Here is a 16715-nt window from a genome sequence, read left to right as displayed (position 1 = left end):
GTTTATCTTCAAACAATTATACTGTAAAAAAGACCAGTCAAAAGAATTGAAAAAGACAGACACTATGGTAAAATGAGTCTATTTGGTAGCTAACACCATGTTTTATGTTTGACTTGCATAATAAATGTTTTATTCAAACACATGTAAGGGCATGTCAGCATCTACAATTTGTATTTTAATGCTAACAAGCTTGTCCAAAAATCAAACATTGCTACTCTAATTAGTACCTTTTCAAATATAGATGTGTTAAATAGTTATATACATTGTAACGTATCATACTTTATCAGAGTATGTTTGTTTAGTTTGGTTTGTTAAGATTTCAAATCATATTTATTGTATTATTTATATACAGTATTGGTTATTTATTACCTACCATCCTAGTCACGTCCGTTGTGTCCTTGGGCAAGACACTTCAACCTTGCTCCTGATGGGTGCTGGTTAGCGCATTGCATGGCAGCTCCCGCCATCAGTGTGTGAATGTGTGTGTGAATGGGTGAATGTGGAAATACTGTCAAAGCGCTTTGAGTACCTTGAAGGTAGAAAAGCGCTATACAAGTATAACCCATTTATTTATTTATTATTACCTGGTTCATGTTCATCTGTCTACACTGTTTTGTTAACTTTTTTACTTTTTTTTTTTTTAAATATAGCAATACTCCTGTGATAAAAGTGCATTTTCAATGGTATGCGCATTTATAAGAAGAATGAATAACGGTCATTAGAGAAATATTTGTTTATTTTAACTATTTTTCCAAAAAGACAACTGCTCTACTGCATGTCAGAAATACCACATTGAAAGTGTGTTTTGTTCGATATATCGAACAAATTAATCAATAGATTACTCCAGAAGTCTTCAATAGGGAGTCTGCGGACCCCCTGCAGGGGGGTCGTGAAATTGTTGGTTGATTCTTTGTTTTTTTTTAGAATAAAAACATTAATAAATAATAAATATATTGTATTATTATGTTCATTTAAAATAGCTAGTGATTAGCACACTAGCCTGCTAGTTGCCAGCGAGCTAATGGCGCTATACTGTATTTTTTTAATATCTCAGTATTGAACAACAACAACAACGTACCATGAATTGATTAAACAAGTTGAAAAACGTATTCGGGTGTTACCATTTAGTGGTCAATTGTACGGAATATGTACTGTGCAATCTACTAATAAAAGTTTCAATCAATCAATCAAACCTTTAGGACAGATTTAATTTAAATCACAATTTTGTACAAGATATATATGTAGGGGATCTCTGCTCCAACTCTCCAACCGTTTGGGGGCCCTTGGCCTGGAAAACGCCTAGATTACTCAATTACTAAAATAACCAATAATTGCAGCTCTTTTGACAGGGGGTCTAGCACACTAGTTGCCCATTAGCAACTAGCGAGTAGCCTGCTAGTTGCCAGCTAGCAAGTAGCACTCTATGTGCTATTAACGGCACTATACTGTATTTGAATACCTTAGTATTGGACAATAACAAGGTACCTTTTTTTTTTTATTTAATCCTTTTAGCCCCCTTGGGAGCATAGAGCGTCTACCATGGATCTCCACCTCACTCTCTTCTGTGCGATGGTCTTCGCTTCTTGCCAGGAGATCCCCATCTTGGTCAGTTCATCAAGAGTGGACCGCCTCCAGTTGAGTTTTGGTCTCCCTGGCTTCCTCTTGCCTTGAGGGTTATAGTCCAGGGCTTGTCTTGCTAGGTTTCTCGGATCCTTCCTAAGTGTATGGCCGATCCATCCCCACTTTCTGCTTTTGATTTAATTTTGAATTTGCTCTTGGTTCATGAGTCTCCACAGGTCTACATTTGATATCTTGTTGGGCCACCAAATCCTCAGTATGTACCGGAGACAGTTGTTAATAAACACTTGTAGTTTATGGATGATTGATTTGGTGGTTTTCCAGGTTTCACAGCCATAAAGAAGGACAGATTTTACATTTGTATTGAAGATTCTGATTTTGGTGTTTCTGGAGAGCTGGAAAGAGAGCCATACAGGTCGGAGAGTTCCAAAGGCATGTCTTGCTTTGCTGATGCGCAGCTTGACATCTTTATCAGCTCCTCCATATGTGCTGATGTTGCTTCCCAGGTAGACAAACTCGACCACATCTTCCAGGGGGTGCTCCTCGATTGTGATAGGTTGATAGGATTTGGTGTTGAGCCTCATGACCTTGGTCTTCCCAGTGTTTATCCTGAGGCCTATCTGTTTACTATGTTCATGCAATCTGGTGGTCTTGCGTTGAATGTGTGTGTGTGTTCCTGAGATCAGAGCCAGGTCGTCAGCAAAATCAAGGTCTTCTAGTTGTTCAAAAGGGTTCCACTGTAATCCTGTCCACTGGCCATCCACTGAAATTGTCATTGTCCAGTCGATGGAGATAAGGAAGAGGAGGGGTGACAGTAGACAGCCTTGCCGTACTCCTGTTTTTATAAGGAGGGTGTCCGAGAGCTTACCATTAGAGATGACTTGACCTGTAAATCCATCATACATGCATTTAAAGATGTTGACCAGTTTTATTGGAATTCCATAATGTCGGAGCAGTTTCCATAGGATGTTTCTGTATAGACTGTCGAAAGCCTTTTCGAAGTCAACAAAGTTTATGAATAGCGATGACTGCCATTTGATGCACTGTTCGACAATTATTCTGAGTGATGCAATGTGATCTGTACAGGAGTTGTTTTTCCGGAAACCTGCTTGTTCCTTCCTGAAAATCTTATCTAGTGGTTCTTGTATTCCATCCATCCATCCATCCATCTTCTTCCGCTTATCCGAGGTCGGGTCGCGGGGGCAGCAGCCTAAGCAGGGAAGCCCAGATTTTCCTCTCCCCAGCCACTTCGTCCAGCTCCTCCCGGGGGATCCCGAGGCGTTCCCAGGCCAGCCGGGAGACATAGTCTTCCCAACGTGTCCTGGGTCTTCCCTGTGGCCTCCTACCGGTTGGACGTGCCCTAAACACCTCCCGAGGGAGGCGTTCGGGTGGCATCCTGACCAGATGCCCGAACCACCTCATCTGGCTCCTCTCGATGTGGAGGAGCAGCGGCTTTACTTTGAGCTCCCCCCGGATGGCAGAGCTTCTCACCCTATCTCTAAGGGAGAGCCCCGCCACCCGGCGGAGGAAACTCATTTCGGCCGCCTGTACCCGTGATCTTGTCCTTTCGGTCATGACCCAAAGCTCATGACCATAGGTGAGGATGGGAACGTAGATCGACCGGTAAATTGAGAGCTTTGCCTTCCGGCTCAGCTCCTTCTTCACCACAACGGACCTATACAGCGTCCGCATTACTGAAGACGCCGCACCGATTCGCCTGTCGATCTCACGATCCACTTTTCCCTCACTCGTGAACAAGACTCCTAGGTACTTGAACTCCTCCACTTGGGGCAGGGTCTCCTCCCCAACCCGGAGATGGCACTCCACCCTTTTCCGGGCAAGAACCATGGACTCGTACTTGGAGGTGCTGATTCTCATCCCAGTCGCTTCACACTCGGCTGCGAACCGATCCAGTGAGAGCTGAAGATCCTGGCCAGATGAAGCCATCAGGACCACATCATCTGCAAAAAGCAGAGACCTAATCCTGCAGCCACCAAACCGGATCCCCTCAACACCTTGACTGCGCCTAAAAATTCTGTCCATAAAAGTTATGAACAGAATCGGTGACAAAGGGCAGCCTTGGCGGAGTCCAACCCTCACTGGAAACGTGTCCGACTTACTGTCGGAAATGCAGACCAAGTTCTGACACTGATCGTACAGGGAGCGGACAGCCACAATCAGACAGTCCGATACCCCATACTCTCTGAGCACTCCCCACAGGACCTCCCGAGGGACACGGTCGAATGCCTTCTCCAAGTCCACAAAGCACATGTAGACTGGTTGGGCAAACTCCCATGCACCCTTAAGGACCCTGCCGAGAGTATAGAGCTGGTCCACAGTTCCACGACCAGAACGAAAACCACACTGTTCCTCCTGAATCCGAGGTTCGACTATCCGGCGTAGCCTCCTCTCCAGTACACCCGAATAGACCTTACCGGGAAGGCTGAGGAGTGTGATCCCACGATAGTTGGAACACATCCTCCGTTTCCCCTTCTTAAAGAGAGGAACCACCACCCCGGTCTGCCAATCCAGAGGTACCGCCCCCGATGTCCACGCGATGCTGCAGAGTCTTGTCAACCAAGACAGCCCCACAGCATCCAGAGCCTTAAGGAACTCCGGGCGGCTCTCATCCACCCCCGGGGCCTTGCCACCGAGGAGCTTTTTAACTACCTCAGCAACCTCAGCCCCAGAAATAGGAGAGCCCAACACAGATTCCCAAGGCATTGCTTCCTCATAGGAAGACGTGTCGGTGGGATTGAGGAGGTCTTCGAAGTATTCCCTCCACCGATCCACAACATCCGCAGTCGAGGTCAGCAGAACACTATCCGCACCATACACGGTGTTGACCGTGCACTGCTTCCCCTTCCTGAGGCGGCGGATGGTGGTCCAAAATCGCTTCGAAGCCGTCCGGAAGTCGTTTTCCATGGCCTCGCCGAACTCCTCCCATGTCCGAGTTTTTGCCTCCGTGACCGCTGAAGCTGCACACCGGTTGGCCTGTCGGTACCTGTCCGCTGCCTCAGGAGTCCCATGGGCCAAAAGAACCCGATAGGACTCCTTCTTCAGCTTGACGGCATCCCTCACCGCCGGTGTCCACCAACGGGTTCTAGAATTACCGCCACAACAGGCACCAACTACCTTGCGGCCACAGCTCCAATCAGCCGCCTCGACAATAGAGGTGCGGAACATGGTCCACTCGGACTCAATGTCCAGCACCTCCCTCGTGACATGTTCAAAGTTCTTCCGGAGGTGGGAATTGAAACTCTCTCTGACAGGAGACTCTGCCAGACGTTCCCAGCAGACCCTCACAATGCGTTTGGGCCTGCCAGGTCTGTCCGGCATCCTCCCCCACCATCGCAGCCAACTCACCACCAGGTGGTGATCGATAGAAAGCTCCGCCCCTCTCTTCACCCGAGTGTCCAAAACATGAGGCTGCAAATCCGATGACACAACTACAAAGTCGATCATGGAACTGCGGCCTAGGGTGTCCTGGTGCCAAGTGCACATATGGACACCCTTATGCTTGAACATGGTGTTCGTTATGGACAATCTGTGACGAGCACAAAAGTCCAATAACAAAACACCACTCGGGTTCAGAACCGGGCGGCCATTCTTCCCAGTCACACCTCTCCAGGTTTCACTGTCGTTGCCAACATGAGCGTTGAAGTCAACCAGTAGGACAAGGGAATCACCCGGGGGAGCACTCTCCAGTACTCCCTCGAGTGTATCCAAAAAGAGTGGGTACTCTGAACTGCCGTTTGGTGCGTAAGCACAAACAACAGTCAGGACCCGTCCCCCCACCCGAAGGCGGAGGGAGGCTACCCTCTCGTCCACCGGGTTGAACTCCAACGTGTAGGCTCTGAGCCGGGGGGCAACAAGAATTGCTACCCCAGCTCGTCGCCTCTCACTGCGTGCAACGCCAGTGTGGAAGAGAGTCCAGCCCCTCTCGAGAGAACTGGTTCCAGAGCCCTTGCTGTGCGTTGAGGTGAGTCCGACTATATCCAGCCGGAACTTCTCTACCTCACGCACAAGCTCAGGCTCCTTCCCCCCCAGCGAGGTGACGTTCCACGTCCCAAGAGCTAGCTTATGTAGCCGAGGATCGGACCGCCAAGTGCCCTGCCTTCGGCTGCCGCCCAGCTCACAATGCACCCGACCTCTATGGCCCCTCCCATGAGTGGTGAGCCCATTGGAGGGGGGACCCACGTTGCCTCTTCGGGCTGTGCCCGGCCGGGCCCCATGGGGACAGGCCCGGCCACCAGGCGCTCGCCATCGTGCCCCAACTCCGGGCCTGGCTCCGGAGGGGGGCCTCGGTGACCCGCGTCCGGACGAGGGAAATCTGAATCCTTGTTGTTTCCTTTCCATAGAAGTCTTTGAGCTGCTCTGTCTGATCCCTCACCTAGGACCTGTTTGTCTTGGGAGACCCTACCAGGGGGCATGAAAGCCCCCGGACAGCATAGCTCCTAGGATCATTGGGACACGCAAACTCCTCTACCACGGTAAGGTGGCAGCTCAGAGAGGAGGTTCTTCTTCTTGTATTCTGTCCAGGATAATTCGGCAAAGGTACCTTTGGATCAGTTTAACTTAAAACACAATTTTTTACAAAACATATATATATATATGTAGGGCAAGGGTCACCAACCTTTCGAAACCAAGAGCTACTTCTTGGGTACTGATTAATGCGAAGGGCTACCAGTTTGATACACACTTAAACAAATTGCCAGAAATAGCCAATTTGCTCAATTTACCTTTAACTCTATGTTATTATTAATAATTAATGATATTTATCTTTGTGTAAACACTGATCATCTTAATGATTTCTCACAATAAATATATATAGAAACAGATAAATATCAATATGCAACACTTTATTTTTATATTTTCTCTAAGTGCACATTTTTCAAATTTAACATTTTCAAATGATCACTTCTAAGACAGTCTTGTGAAATCACAATATCCCATTATAATGTTATAGCCACTAACATTTTTGAACAAATCATGAATTACTTTGCACCATGTTTGTACAAATAATAACTCATGTAAAATACAAAAGTCAACTCTCAAATTTTTAAATAAATCATGTCACACTTTGAACTGGACACCAAATCTGTTATCTGTTTCTTTGTCAGTTAGTGAAGACCAAGTCTTTAAAATATTTTCTTGGATTTTTAGATTTTTTTTTAGTTTTGTCTCTCTTAGAATGACAAATGTCGAGCAAAGCGAGACCAGCTCGCTAGTAAATAAATAACATTTAAAAAATAGAGGCAGCTCACTGGTAAGTGCTGCTATTTGAGCTATTTTTAGAACAGGCCAGCGGGCGATTCATCTGGTCCTTACGGGCTACCTGGTGCCCGCGGGCACCGCGTTGGTGACCCCTGATGTAGGGGGTGCCCACTCCATTTTGCCATCAGTTTGGGGGTCTGTGGCCTGGAAAACGTCTGGATTACTCACTTACTAAAATAACCGATAGTTGCAGCCCTACTTTTGACAAATAAATTAATAAATGGGAAACTCGCGCTATATGCCTATGGAGAGCACTGCGGCAGAAAGAAGGCGTTTTCAGGAAATTCAATTTAACAAGTTTTTTCTTATAACTTTGTCATAATTAAATGATCCTATTTGGATTCAAAAACGATTATTGTGCAACCCTACATCCGATTTCAGCATGACAAATGTTGGCCTCACCCTGAATGACGCAAGCACCTGTCACTTGAAATTCTAATACCGTGTCATCAAGTCTTGATTGTAATCACTCTCACATGGTGAATCTAAATACAGAGTCCATGTTTATCACTCTAGAATACAGACTCAGTTCTGTTCATAAAAGAGGACATAACGCTTTTAAACTAGTGTGTTTTGTCTTTGAAGCACAGCATACCTATAATAGTCACAGTCATTATTCTTACAAGGGGAACTGCACTTTTTAAAATGTTGCCTATTGCTAACAATCCCTATGTAAGTAAGACAAGAATATGTTCTTTTTTATGCATTCTAAAAATTGTAGTATACAGCAAGTACAAAGTGGCTAACGATAAAGCTAATTAATGAGAGTACTATATTGCACTCATAAAGCCCTCCTAAAAAACATCCAAAAAAATGCCAACAATACTCCATTTACATGTTGTGACCGGAATATTGACCAAGTATTAGCAATATTGTTATTGTAAGCACTAACACAGACCAACTTGGACCCAGAAATGGCAAGAAAGACACAAAAAAACTTTCATTTGCGGGCACCATTTTTCTTACACCTCCTGGTGGATTATGATTATTCTGCATAAACGAGAAGATATGAACATCCCATCCGTCGGCAACCCAGTGAGAGCAGACATTGTAAAGTAAGTGATGTTATGTTCGTAGTTTGTATTTTTATTGTATTTAGCACAGCTTCTTAACTTGTACCTCTTCCTCCTTATATTCAGGCTCAAAAATATAAGGTTATGTTGTTGTGATAAAATGTGTTACCCGTAAAAATTGGCTACCAAATGTTACTAAGCATGCGCACAGATGCGCATCAGCGCTAAAGGTTTTTTCGAACAAAATAACCATAGCAATTACGGTAAAAAAAGTTGCAATATTGTGGTTACTTTTAGCATTATTGTACATACCAGGAAACAAACCAAAAAAAATAGGGTATTAAACCTAGATTCACTTAAAGTGGATGGCTGGTTGTTTGTCTACAAGTTGTATACCGTCATGTGATTTTTGAATCAAAGTAAACAAAGTGGTGGGCCACCAACCAAATATGGCTGTTGTGCAGCAAACAGAGTACAAAGTCTCTGAGTGGACAAGGAGCCTGGATCTTATTATTAAAATCAGATACGAGCAAAAAAAGGCAATGGAGTCTATCCCTATACGTTATAAAAAAAAAAATTGTCGAGTGATATGAAGGATGCTAGACAAGTCGAACTATCTGGTGCTCCGGACGTCATTCTACACTACAAAACAGATGAAAACTTGGAGAAGCATGGAGGTCTACAACTTATTTGCACGTGGCTGTGTCAAGGAAATTAGTAAAAAGACTCTCCCAAATAAATCATGCATCGTTTTTGTTCGGGTAAGGTTGCATTTCATGATTTAGCTTCACATACAGATACGTTTGTTGCACTTGCTCTTTACGAGTTGGCATGTTTTCCCCATCTTTATCAAAATATAACTATAGCTGTCAACATTGTGTACGTGTTGAAAGCTTAATTTATGATTGCTGCTTTTAGTAAAAGCTTACTTAACTTTTTTAGATTTTGCTCACATTTGCTTTTTTTTTTTGACTTGCTGAGTTGGTGGTTTACAAAAAACTTGTAGAAAAAATGCATTTTCAGAAATCCGAAATAAGATAAAATACAAATAGTATCAAGATAATACTTAAATGGGAAATACTAAACGTTAAAAGTAAATCAAACAAACCTTTAACAAAGTGATTGCTGTAAACTTGTGCATTCTTCGACTCGATCTGCTCCCTTGGACTGGAGTGCATGCCACTTTTCTTGTCGTTTTTCATAAAATCTTGCACTCTTTTGCCATTCTTGATTACCTCTCGAGGAACTCTGACAAAACATTTATCCTTTTCGCATTTTGAACGGTTCCAACAGCCTAAAACAACGCAAGCATAGGGCATTTTTCTTCGAGAAAGGCAAAATGCCGTCAAGAACGCTATGACAACAGACGCTCGCTGGTCTCACATATTTAATGAGCCGGACGGGACATCATGTGAATGCAACTTATTGTGTATGGTGACAGAATGAATGTCAACAACAAATATGTTTACAAGCTCATCAATGAATATTAATAACTACTACAAAAGCACTTGTTCCAGGACCTCTTTTGGCCATTTTCCTTAAAATGTCATCAAAGTCTGTCCATTATTTGTCCCAAAGTAATTTGTGATGGCTCTCATTAAGTCTGCATGATTAGTAGTTATCGTTGAAGGGAAAAGCGAACATTGTGATGTGTCTTTGAAATTAATATGCTAACGTATGCTTAAAGCAGCACTAAATACCTTCATAAAATATTTTCAAAACTTTTGGGATAATATATCAACTTACAACTAGTTGAAGGACACCTCTGTCACGGTCTGAGGGATCTGTATCGCTTTCCCTGGTATTTAGCGACTTTGAGGAGGGTGGCAGGAAGCCTGCCATGCAAAAAACTACAAATGTGCTGACTTGCTTTACAGCATACGTCACTGCCCCTTCCCCAAATTTTTAAGAAGATGGACATCGATGCAAACACCTGCGTGCCGCCAAAAAACTAAAAGAAGAAGAAGAAGGCTTATGTGCAATTACTGCTGTCATGACCAAAACAACCAAAGAAACAAAAAGTTTTGTTTGAAAAGACAAAAAAAGAAAAACGGAGCCTACCCGGACAAATGGACAGTCAAGGACCAACATTGCACCAGCTTTCAATCGCTGGCGTGAGCTCAAAAATGAAGATGGATGTATAGCTGATTCTGCTTTGGCTCTCTTCCTGCTGAAATAGTAAGTGACTTTTGATGCTCATTGAAATGATAATGCTAATGTTAGCTATCGGAAATCGAAAAAAACTCTCCTGTTGATCTTTCTTTTCTTTGAACCTGCATCCGCCTTGATACATTCTTGGTAGTAGTGTCATGTTTGTAGCGCAATCCAAGATAATTTCTTGATAGTCAGCATAGCCATTAGAAATGTAATGTTTGTGCCAATATTACAGCGGACATCATGTCAGTTTGATGTAGGGGTGTAACGGTACACAAAAAATTCGGTTCGGTACGTACCTCGGTTTAGAGGTCACGGTTCGGTTCATTTTCGGTGCAGTAAGAAAACAAATAATACATTTTTGGGTTATTTATTTACCAAATTTGTAAACAATGGCTTTATCCTTTTAACATTGGGAACACTATAATAATTCTGCCCACGTTAATCCACATTAAACTGCCTCAAATTGTTGCTCAGATTAAATAAAATGACAACTTTTCTTCTACATATAAAAAGTGCAACATTAAACAGTTTCAAGTCAACTTATCATGCTTAATTTATTACAGCATTTGGGAAGCCTGTAGTTGATTTTTATTACAGTATGTAAATGTTATATTTTTATTAACATGTGATAGCAGGGACCCTGCCATTCAAAACTAGGCTGCTCCATTACTAATGATTAATGTAACTATAGCTGAAAAAAATAGTACAATAGCAATAGGAGAGACTATTCATCCCTGAACACCATGGAGTTCATGTAGGCTTAATGATGCAGTTACATTATTATATCAACTATCAGAGACAGAAACTCTTCATTTAACATAGTCATTTTTTGCTACTTCAACACAGCTCAATCAACACAGAAAAAGGTAAAGTGAAATAACAGACAGACAGGGCTTTGCTGTCCGTAACACACACACGCGCGCGCACACACACACCGCAAAATGAGCTAACGTTACGCTAATAGCGAATTAGCCTTCACCTTAAGCCAGGACTGCGAGCGAGCTGAGCTGCAGTTTATATTTCTAGAAGGTCAACGGGCTCATAGTGTTGTTACTAGTAGTTGACTGGGAGGTGTTTATTATAATTTGGGGAGAGTCCGCTGCCTGATGCTTACCTGCTAAACGCTAAGCACTGACTACATGCGCTCTGAATATGCACTGCTGATTGGCTGTTACCACTCTGAATATGCACTGCTGATTGGCTGTTACCGCTCTGTATGTAACCAATCAGATGGTTGTGTGGGTGGGACAATGCTGGGTGCTGTGTACTGACAGACAGGCAGAAGGAAGCGGAGCAGCTTGTTAAGACTTTAGCTTAGCTTAATATGTTTGTGTGAAAACTCATTCGGTACACCTCCGAACCGAACGGAATCCCCCGTACCGAAACGGTTCAATACAAATACACGTACCGTTACACCCCTAGTTTGATGCCATATGCGCAAGTCCTCATGGGAAATGTGGTCTTCCTTCTGGAAAAAACACTACCGCTTTGGTCCACTGGTACCGCCAAAATCAACCAAAACTAAAAGTTCTTAAGTGGGGCTTTAAAATGACCAAAATACATAAATATTACATGTTATTATGAATGTGCCTGTTACTACATTACATATATACTTACAGCGTGTATATCAAATGTAGGGTTGTACGGTATACCGGTATTAGTATGGTACCGCAATACTAATGAATCATAATCGGTACTATACCGCCTCTGAAAAGTACCAGTCCGCCACTCCCCGCACCCCCGTCGTCGTTACGTCGTGTCATTGCTGGTTTACGAGCATGCTCCGCAGTGCACAATCACGGAATAGTTTACAAACAGATACAGTGTATAGACAGAAAAGGGAGAATGGACGCATTTTGGCTTAAAAACTAACGATAAAGGTGAAGTTATAACACTGAAACGCCCACCGGAAGAGGTGCTTTAAGACATTGCTAGCTAGCTAGCGGCTAAAGTCCAGCCCCAGTCAGCAATGTTGTAGCTACTTCTAGATCACTAATCCTCGCCTCCATGGCGACAAATAAAGTACGTTTCTTTCAAGTATCATCCCTGCAGGACGAGGAATAGCTAAACATGCTTCACTACACACCGTAGCTCACCGGCGTCACAATGTAAACAAACGCCATTGGTGGATCAAATAAATATATAAATAGTTTATTATTCTTCGGTCAATCGTCAACAAAATAAACAAACAGTTGTACATTCATAGATTGAAAATTAAAATGTTGCAGACCGAAAGGGTTTAGGCTGAAGTTGAACACTTATTGCGCCTAACCCTATAAACAATGCCAAAGTACAAGATGAACTTCCGAAAATTATGAAGTGTCCTTTGTACAAAATGAACTTCCGAAAATGATTAAATGTCCTTAAACACCTAACATCCACTGTAATGATACCAAGTACAGGCACGTATCTAGTCGATACTACTATGATTATGTCAATATTTTTTGGCATCACAAGATCTTCTTTCGTTTAAAAAAAAATCATATTATGTTTATAAACTCAGGAAATATGTCCTTGGACACATGAGGACTTTAAATATGACCAACGTATGATCATGTAACGACTTGATATCTGGTTGATACCCAAATTTGTGGTATCATCCAAAACTAATGTAAAGTATCAAACAACAGAAGAATAAGTGATTATTACATTTTAACAGAAGTGTACATAGAACATTTTAAAATAAAAAGTAAGCAGATAACAGTAAATTAACAAGTAGATTAATAATTCATTTTCTACCACTTGTCCTTAATAATTTTGACAAAATAATAGAATGAAAAATGACACAATATGTTACTGCATATGTCAGCAGCTAAATTAGGAGCCTTTGTTTGTTTACTTACTAATAAAAGACAAGTTGTCATGCATGTTCACTATTTTATTTAAGGACAAACTTGCAATATTAAACATATGTTTAATTTACCGTAAGGTTTTTTGTTAAAATAATGCCAATAAGCAATTTTTTGTGGTCCCCTTTATTTAGAAAAGTACCTAAAGGTACGAAAATATTGGTATCGGGACAACACTAATCAAATGTTTATGGAGGTGTTTAGAGTGCTTTATAGGCGGAATAGAGCAACTACCATTGACTCCATTGTTAGCTGGCTTTTGTTAAGGTTTATTTACGAGTTAGAATGCTAACCTGACTCTTACCAGATCCTTGTAGTTCGCTGAGCTCCACACAGGGATCTGGGCTTGAGGGCATTGCAAACTCCTTCAAGATAGCAAAAAATAATGAACCAATCAGGATCGCCGGGCGGGATTTCATAGATGTGAATAGCGCCGAAGCGACTGTTTGATTCAAACAACAATGGCGGCACGCAGCGAGCAGTCGTCTGCTGACATTGATTCTGCATATTTTCTTTGCACAAACGACATCGATCGTCTACAGACGTTGCTGTGTGGTTTCAGTAAAAGTTCTAACTTTTCGCTCTGTCGTTATCCAATATGTTGGCTGTTCTGTTTTGGATTTCCCAGTGTCGCTCTCATCAGCGTCACGGGTTGATTTCGATGTGAGTGGTTGAAGTAGCACGTCATTCAAGTTAACGGACAAGTGATTTATCCAATCACATGCAATGATTTTGTTTACAAGGCCCCGCCTTCTGAAATACGTCTCCTATTGAGAAGTCCCAGATCCTTGTGTGGAGCTCAGCGAACTACAAGGATCTGCCGAGAGTCAGGTTATTAGAATGCATCAAAAAAGAAAAATACATGTGTTCATGTCTCACATAAGTATTATGAATGGTAGGTAAAATTTAAAAAAGAGGTGCAGTTCCCCTTTAAAATTAGAATAACAGTGACTATTAAAGCTGTATTGGTCAAGAGACAACTCAGCACATGTAATCAAAATTATTAATAACCACAGCTCCATTTTTGAAACAATTACGAAGAAGGGCATGAGGAGTAACAATGTTTATTCCCAGGTGCCATTGAGCAAGTCTTCATTCACACTTCGAGGATACTCACTGGTTAGAGGGAGGTGCAGACAGTGGGAACACCACCTCTTCTTCCTCGTACTCCGGCCCATCTTGCATGTCGCTTTCGTCCAGAGTACCGCCGAGACCCGTTAAACCAGGCGGCGGAGGCGGCGGTGGTAGTGGAGGTAAGTCGGTCCCCCCATCCGGGCCTGGAGATGTGGGTGAAATCTGACTGGCCGGCGGTGCCTCCGAAGTGGGAGAACCGCACATGCCGCCCAAGTTCCCTGAGCTCGATCCTTGCAACCCCGACAGTCCACCTCCGCCACTGGACAGCGGGTAGATCATGCTGATATCCGGGGGAGAGTCCGGGGATGTGTTAAAATTCTGACCCAGATCAGCCGCTCTCACTCTGGCCGACTGGGCACAGCAGGGGGACGGGGCCGCTGTCTCCGGGCCTCCGCCTGTTGTGACCGAGCTCGTCTCTTCGCTGCTGACCTCCGCTGCCATCATTCCGGGGAAAGTCCAGAAGGGAGCCCGCCCTTCCCCTCTCTTGTTGGAACACTTCGTCAGTGCTTAGACTCCAACAATAAAAAGTTAGTCAAAAAAAAAAAAAAAAAAACGTAGCTCGCGTTAGCCGACGAGCTAACCTTGCTTAGCAAACCTGCTAAGGTTAGCTAACGGTAAGGATGGCTAACACACACTTGACTTCTTTCTTCGCTCGGTCTTCATTGTTTCCTGGGATTAAAGTTCTCATCGAGACGCAAACATGTTTAAAGACGAAATATCAAAATACTTTTATTTTTTCGGAATTCTCCCTCGTTGTTTTTATTGTCAGTGCCGTGTGTAATCCTCGTCCGTGTCGAGAAGTGTCCATGAACGACACGCTGCTGCTGCTGCCGCCTAAATCCACGGCGCGGTCCGAGCATATCGATGGGTCAAAGTAGACATTTGTGGCTTGTTTTAAAGCGAAGTTTGCGTTGATTTGCAGGTTGGTGACTGTTGGCTTGCTTACCCGCTCCGTCTCCCCTCCCCTCGCCCAATCCCCTCCAGCCGCCCGGCAGACATAGCCAAGCGAGCCCAGAGCTCTTCAATCCAAACTAGGCATCAAAACTATGAATGGACACATGTGGAGTTATGTACTTAACAAAAAAAGGTGAAATAACTGAAAACGTGTTTTATATTCTGGTTTCTTCAAAATAGCCACGCTTTGCTCTGATTACTGCTTTGCACACTCTTGGCATTCTCTCGATGAGCTTCAAGAGGTCGTCACCTGAAATGGTTTTTCACTTCACAGGTGTGCCTTATCAGGGTTGATTAGTGGAATTTCTTGCTTTATCAATGAGGTTGGAACCATCAGTTGTGTTGTGAATGAGAAGGTGTACACAACGTTTTGGCCTGTACTGTGTGTATATATATATATATATATATATATATATATATATATATATATATATATATATATATATATATATATATATATATATATATATATATATGTATATATATATATATATATATATATATATATATATGTATATATATATATATATATATATATATATATATATGTGTATATATATATATATATATATATATATATATATATATATATATGTGTATATATATATATATATATATATATATATATATATGTGTATATATATATATATATATATATATATATATATATATATATGTGTATATATATATATATATATATATATATATATATGTGTATATATATATATATATATATATATATATATATATATATATATATATATATATATATATATACATGTATATATATATATATATACATGTGTATATATATATATACATGTATATATATATATATATATATATATATATATATATATATATATATATATATATATATATATATATATATATATATATATATATATATATATATATATATATATATATATATATATATACATATTACGCTCTACCACGGTATCGGGCACTATCTTTTTGATAATCTAATTAAGACATATATATATATATATATATATATATATATATATATATATATATATATATATATATATACACCCCTGCTTGCTCCCACAAAGACATGCACCTGGGGATAGGTTTATTGGCAACACTAAATTGGCCCTACTATGTGAATGTTGTCTGTCTATCTATGTTGGCCCTGTGATGAGGTGGCGACTTGTCCAGGGTGTACACCGCCTTCCGCCTGAATGCAGCTGAGATAGTCTCCAACACCCCCTGCGACCCCGAAAGGGATAAGTAGTAGAAAATGGATGGATGGATATATACAGTCACATATAAAAACATAAACACAACACTTTTGTTTTCGCACCCATTTTTCATGAGTTGAACTCAAAGATCTAAAACGTTTACTAGACACACAAAAGACACATTCCTCTCATATTGTTCACAAATATGTCTAAATCTGTGTTAGTGAGCATTTCTTCTTTCCTAAAATAATCCCTCCCACCTCACAAGTGTGGCATATCAAGATGCTGATTAAACAGCATGATTATTGCACAGGTGTGCCTTAGGCTGCCCACAATAAAATGCCACTCTGAAATCAATCAATCAACGTTTATTTATATAGCCCTTAATCACAAGTGTCTGAAAAGGCTGCACAAGCCACAACGACACCACATCAGGGGGAAAAAAAAACTCAACCCAATGGGATACAATGAGAAACCTTGGAGGGGACCGGAGATGTGGGGACCCCTCCCTGGGCGACCGGTGAAATGGACGTTGAGTGGATCTA

General features: G+C 41.8%; 1 protein-coding gene across 3 annotated transcripts in view; it reads right to left on the bottom strand.

Annotated features, from left to right (window-relative positions):
* The window catches only part of rasa1a (RAS p21 protein activator (GTPase activating protein) 1a), a 74937-nt gene extending 59948 nt beyond the window's left edge, over positions 1–14989 (bottom strand). For 2 of the 3 annotated variants that reach the window (XR_009826565.1, XM_062050944.1), the window contains exon 1: positions 13992–14988. Coding sequence is in view for 2 of the 3 variants with exons in the window: in XM_062050944.1 (XP_061906928.1) it covers positions 13992–14452 (461 nt within the window). In the remaining variant the exon portion in view is untranslated. Of the gene's footprint in view, positions 1–13991 lie in introns of all 3 variants that reach the window. The other variant, XM_062050943.1, reaches the window with a different exon arrangement.
* Positions 14990–16715: the final 1726 nt, after the last annotated feature.

This window comes from Entelurus aequoreus, linkage group LG06, assembly GCF_033978785.1.
Source record: "Entelurus aequoreus isolate RoL-2023_Sb linkage group LG06, RoL_Eaeq_v1.1, whole genome shotgun sequence".
Classification (NCBI taxonomy): domain Eukaryota; kingdom Metazoa; phylum Chordata; class Actinopteri; order Syngnathiformes; family Syngnathidae; genus Entelurus; species Entelurus aequoreus.
This window is presented reverse-complemented; position numbering and strand designations above follow the sequence as displayed.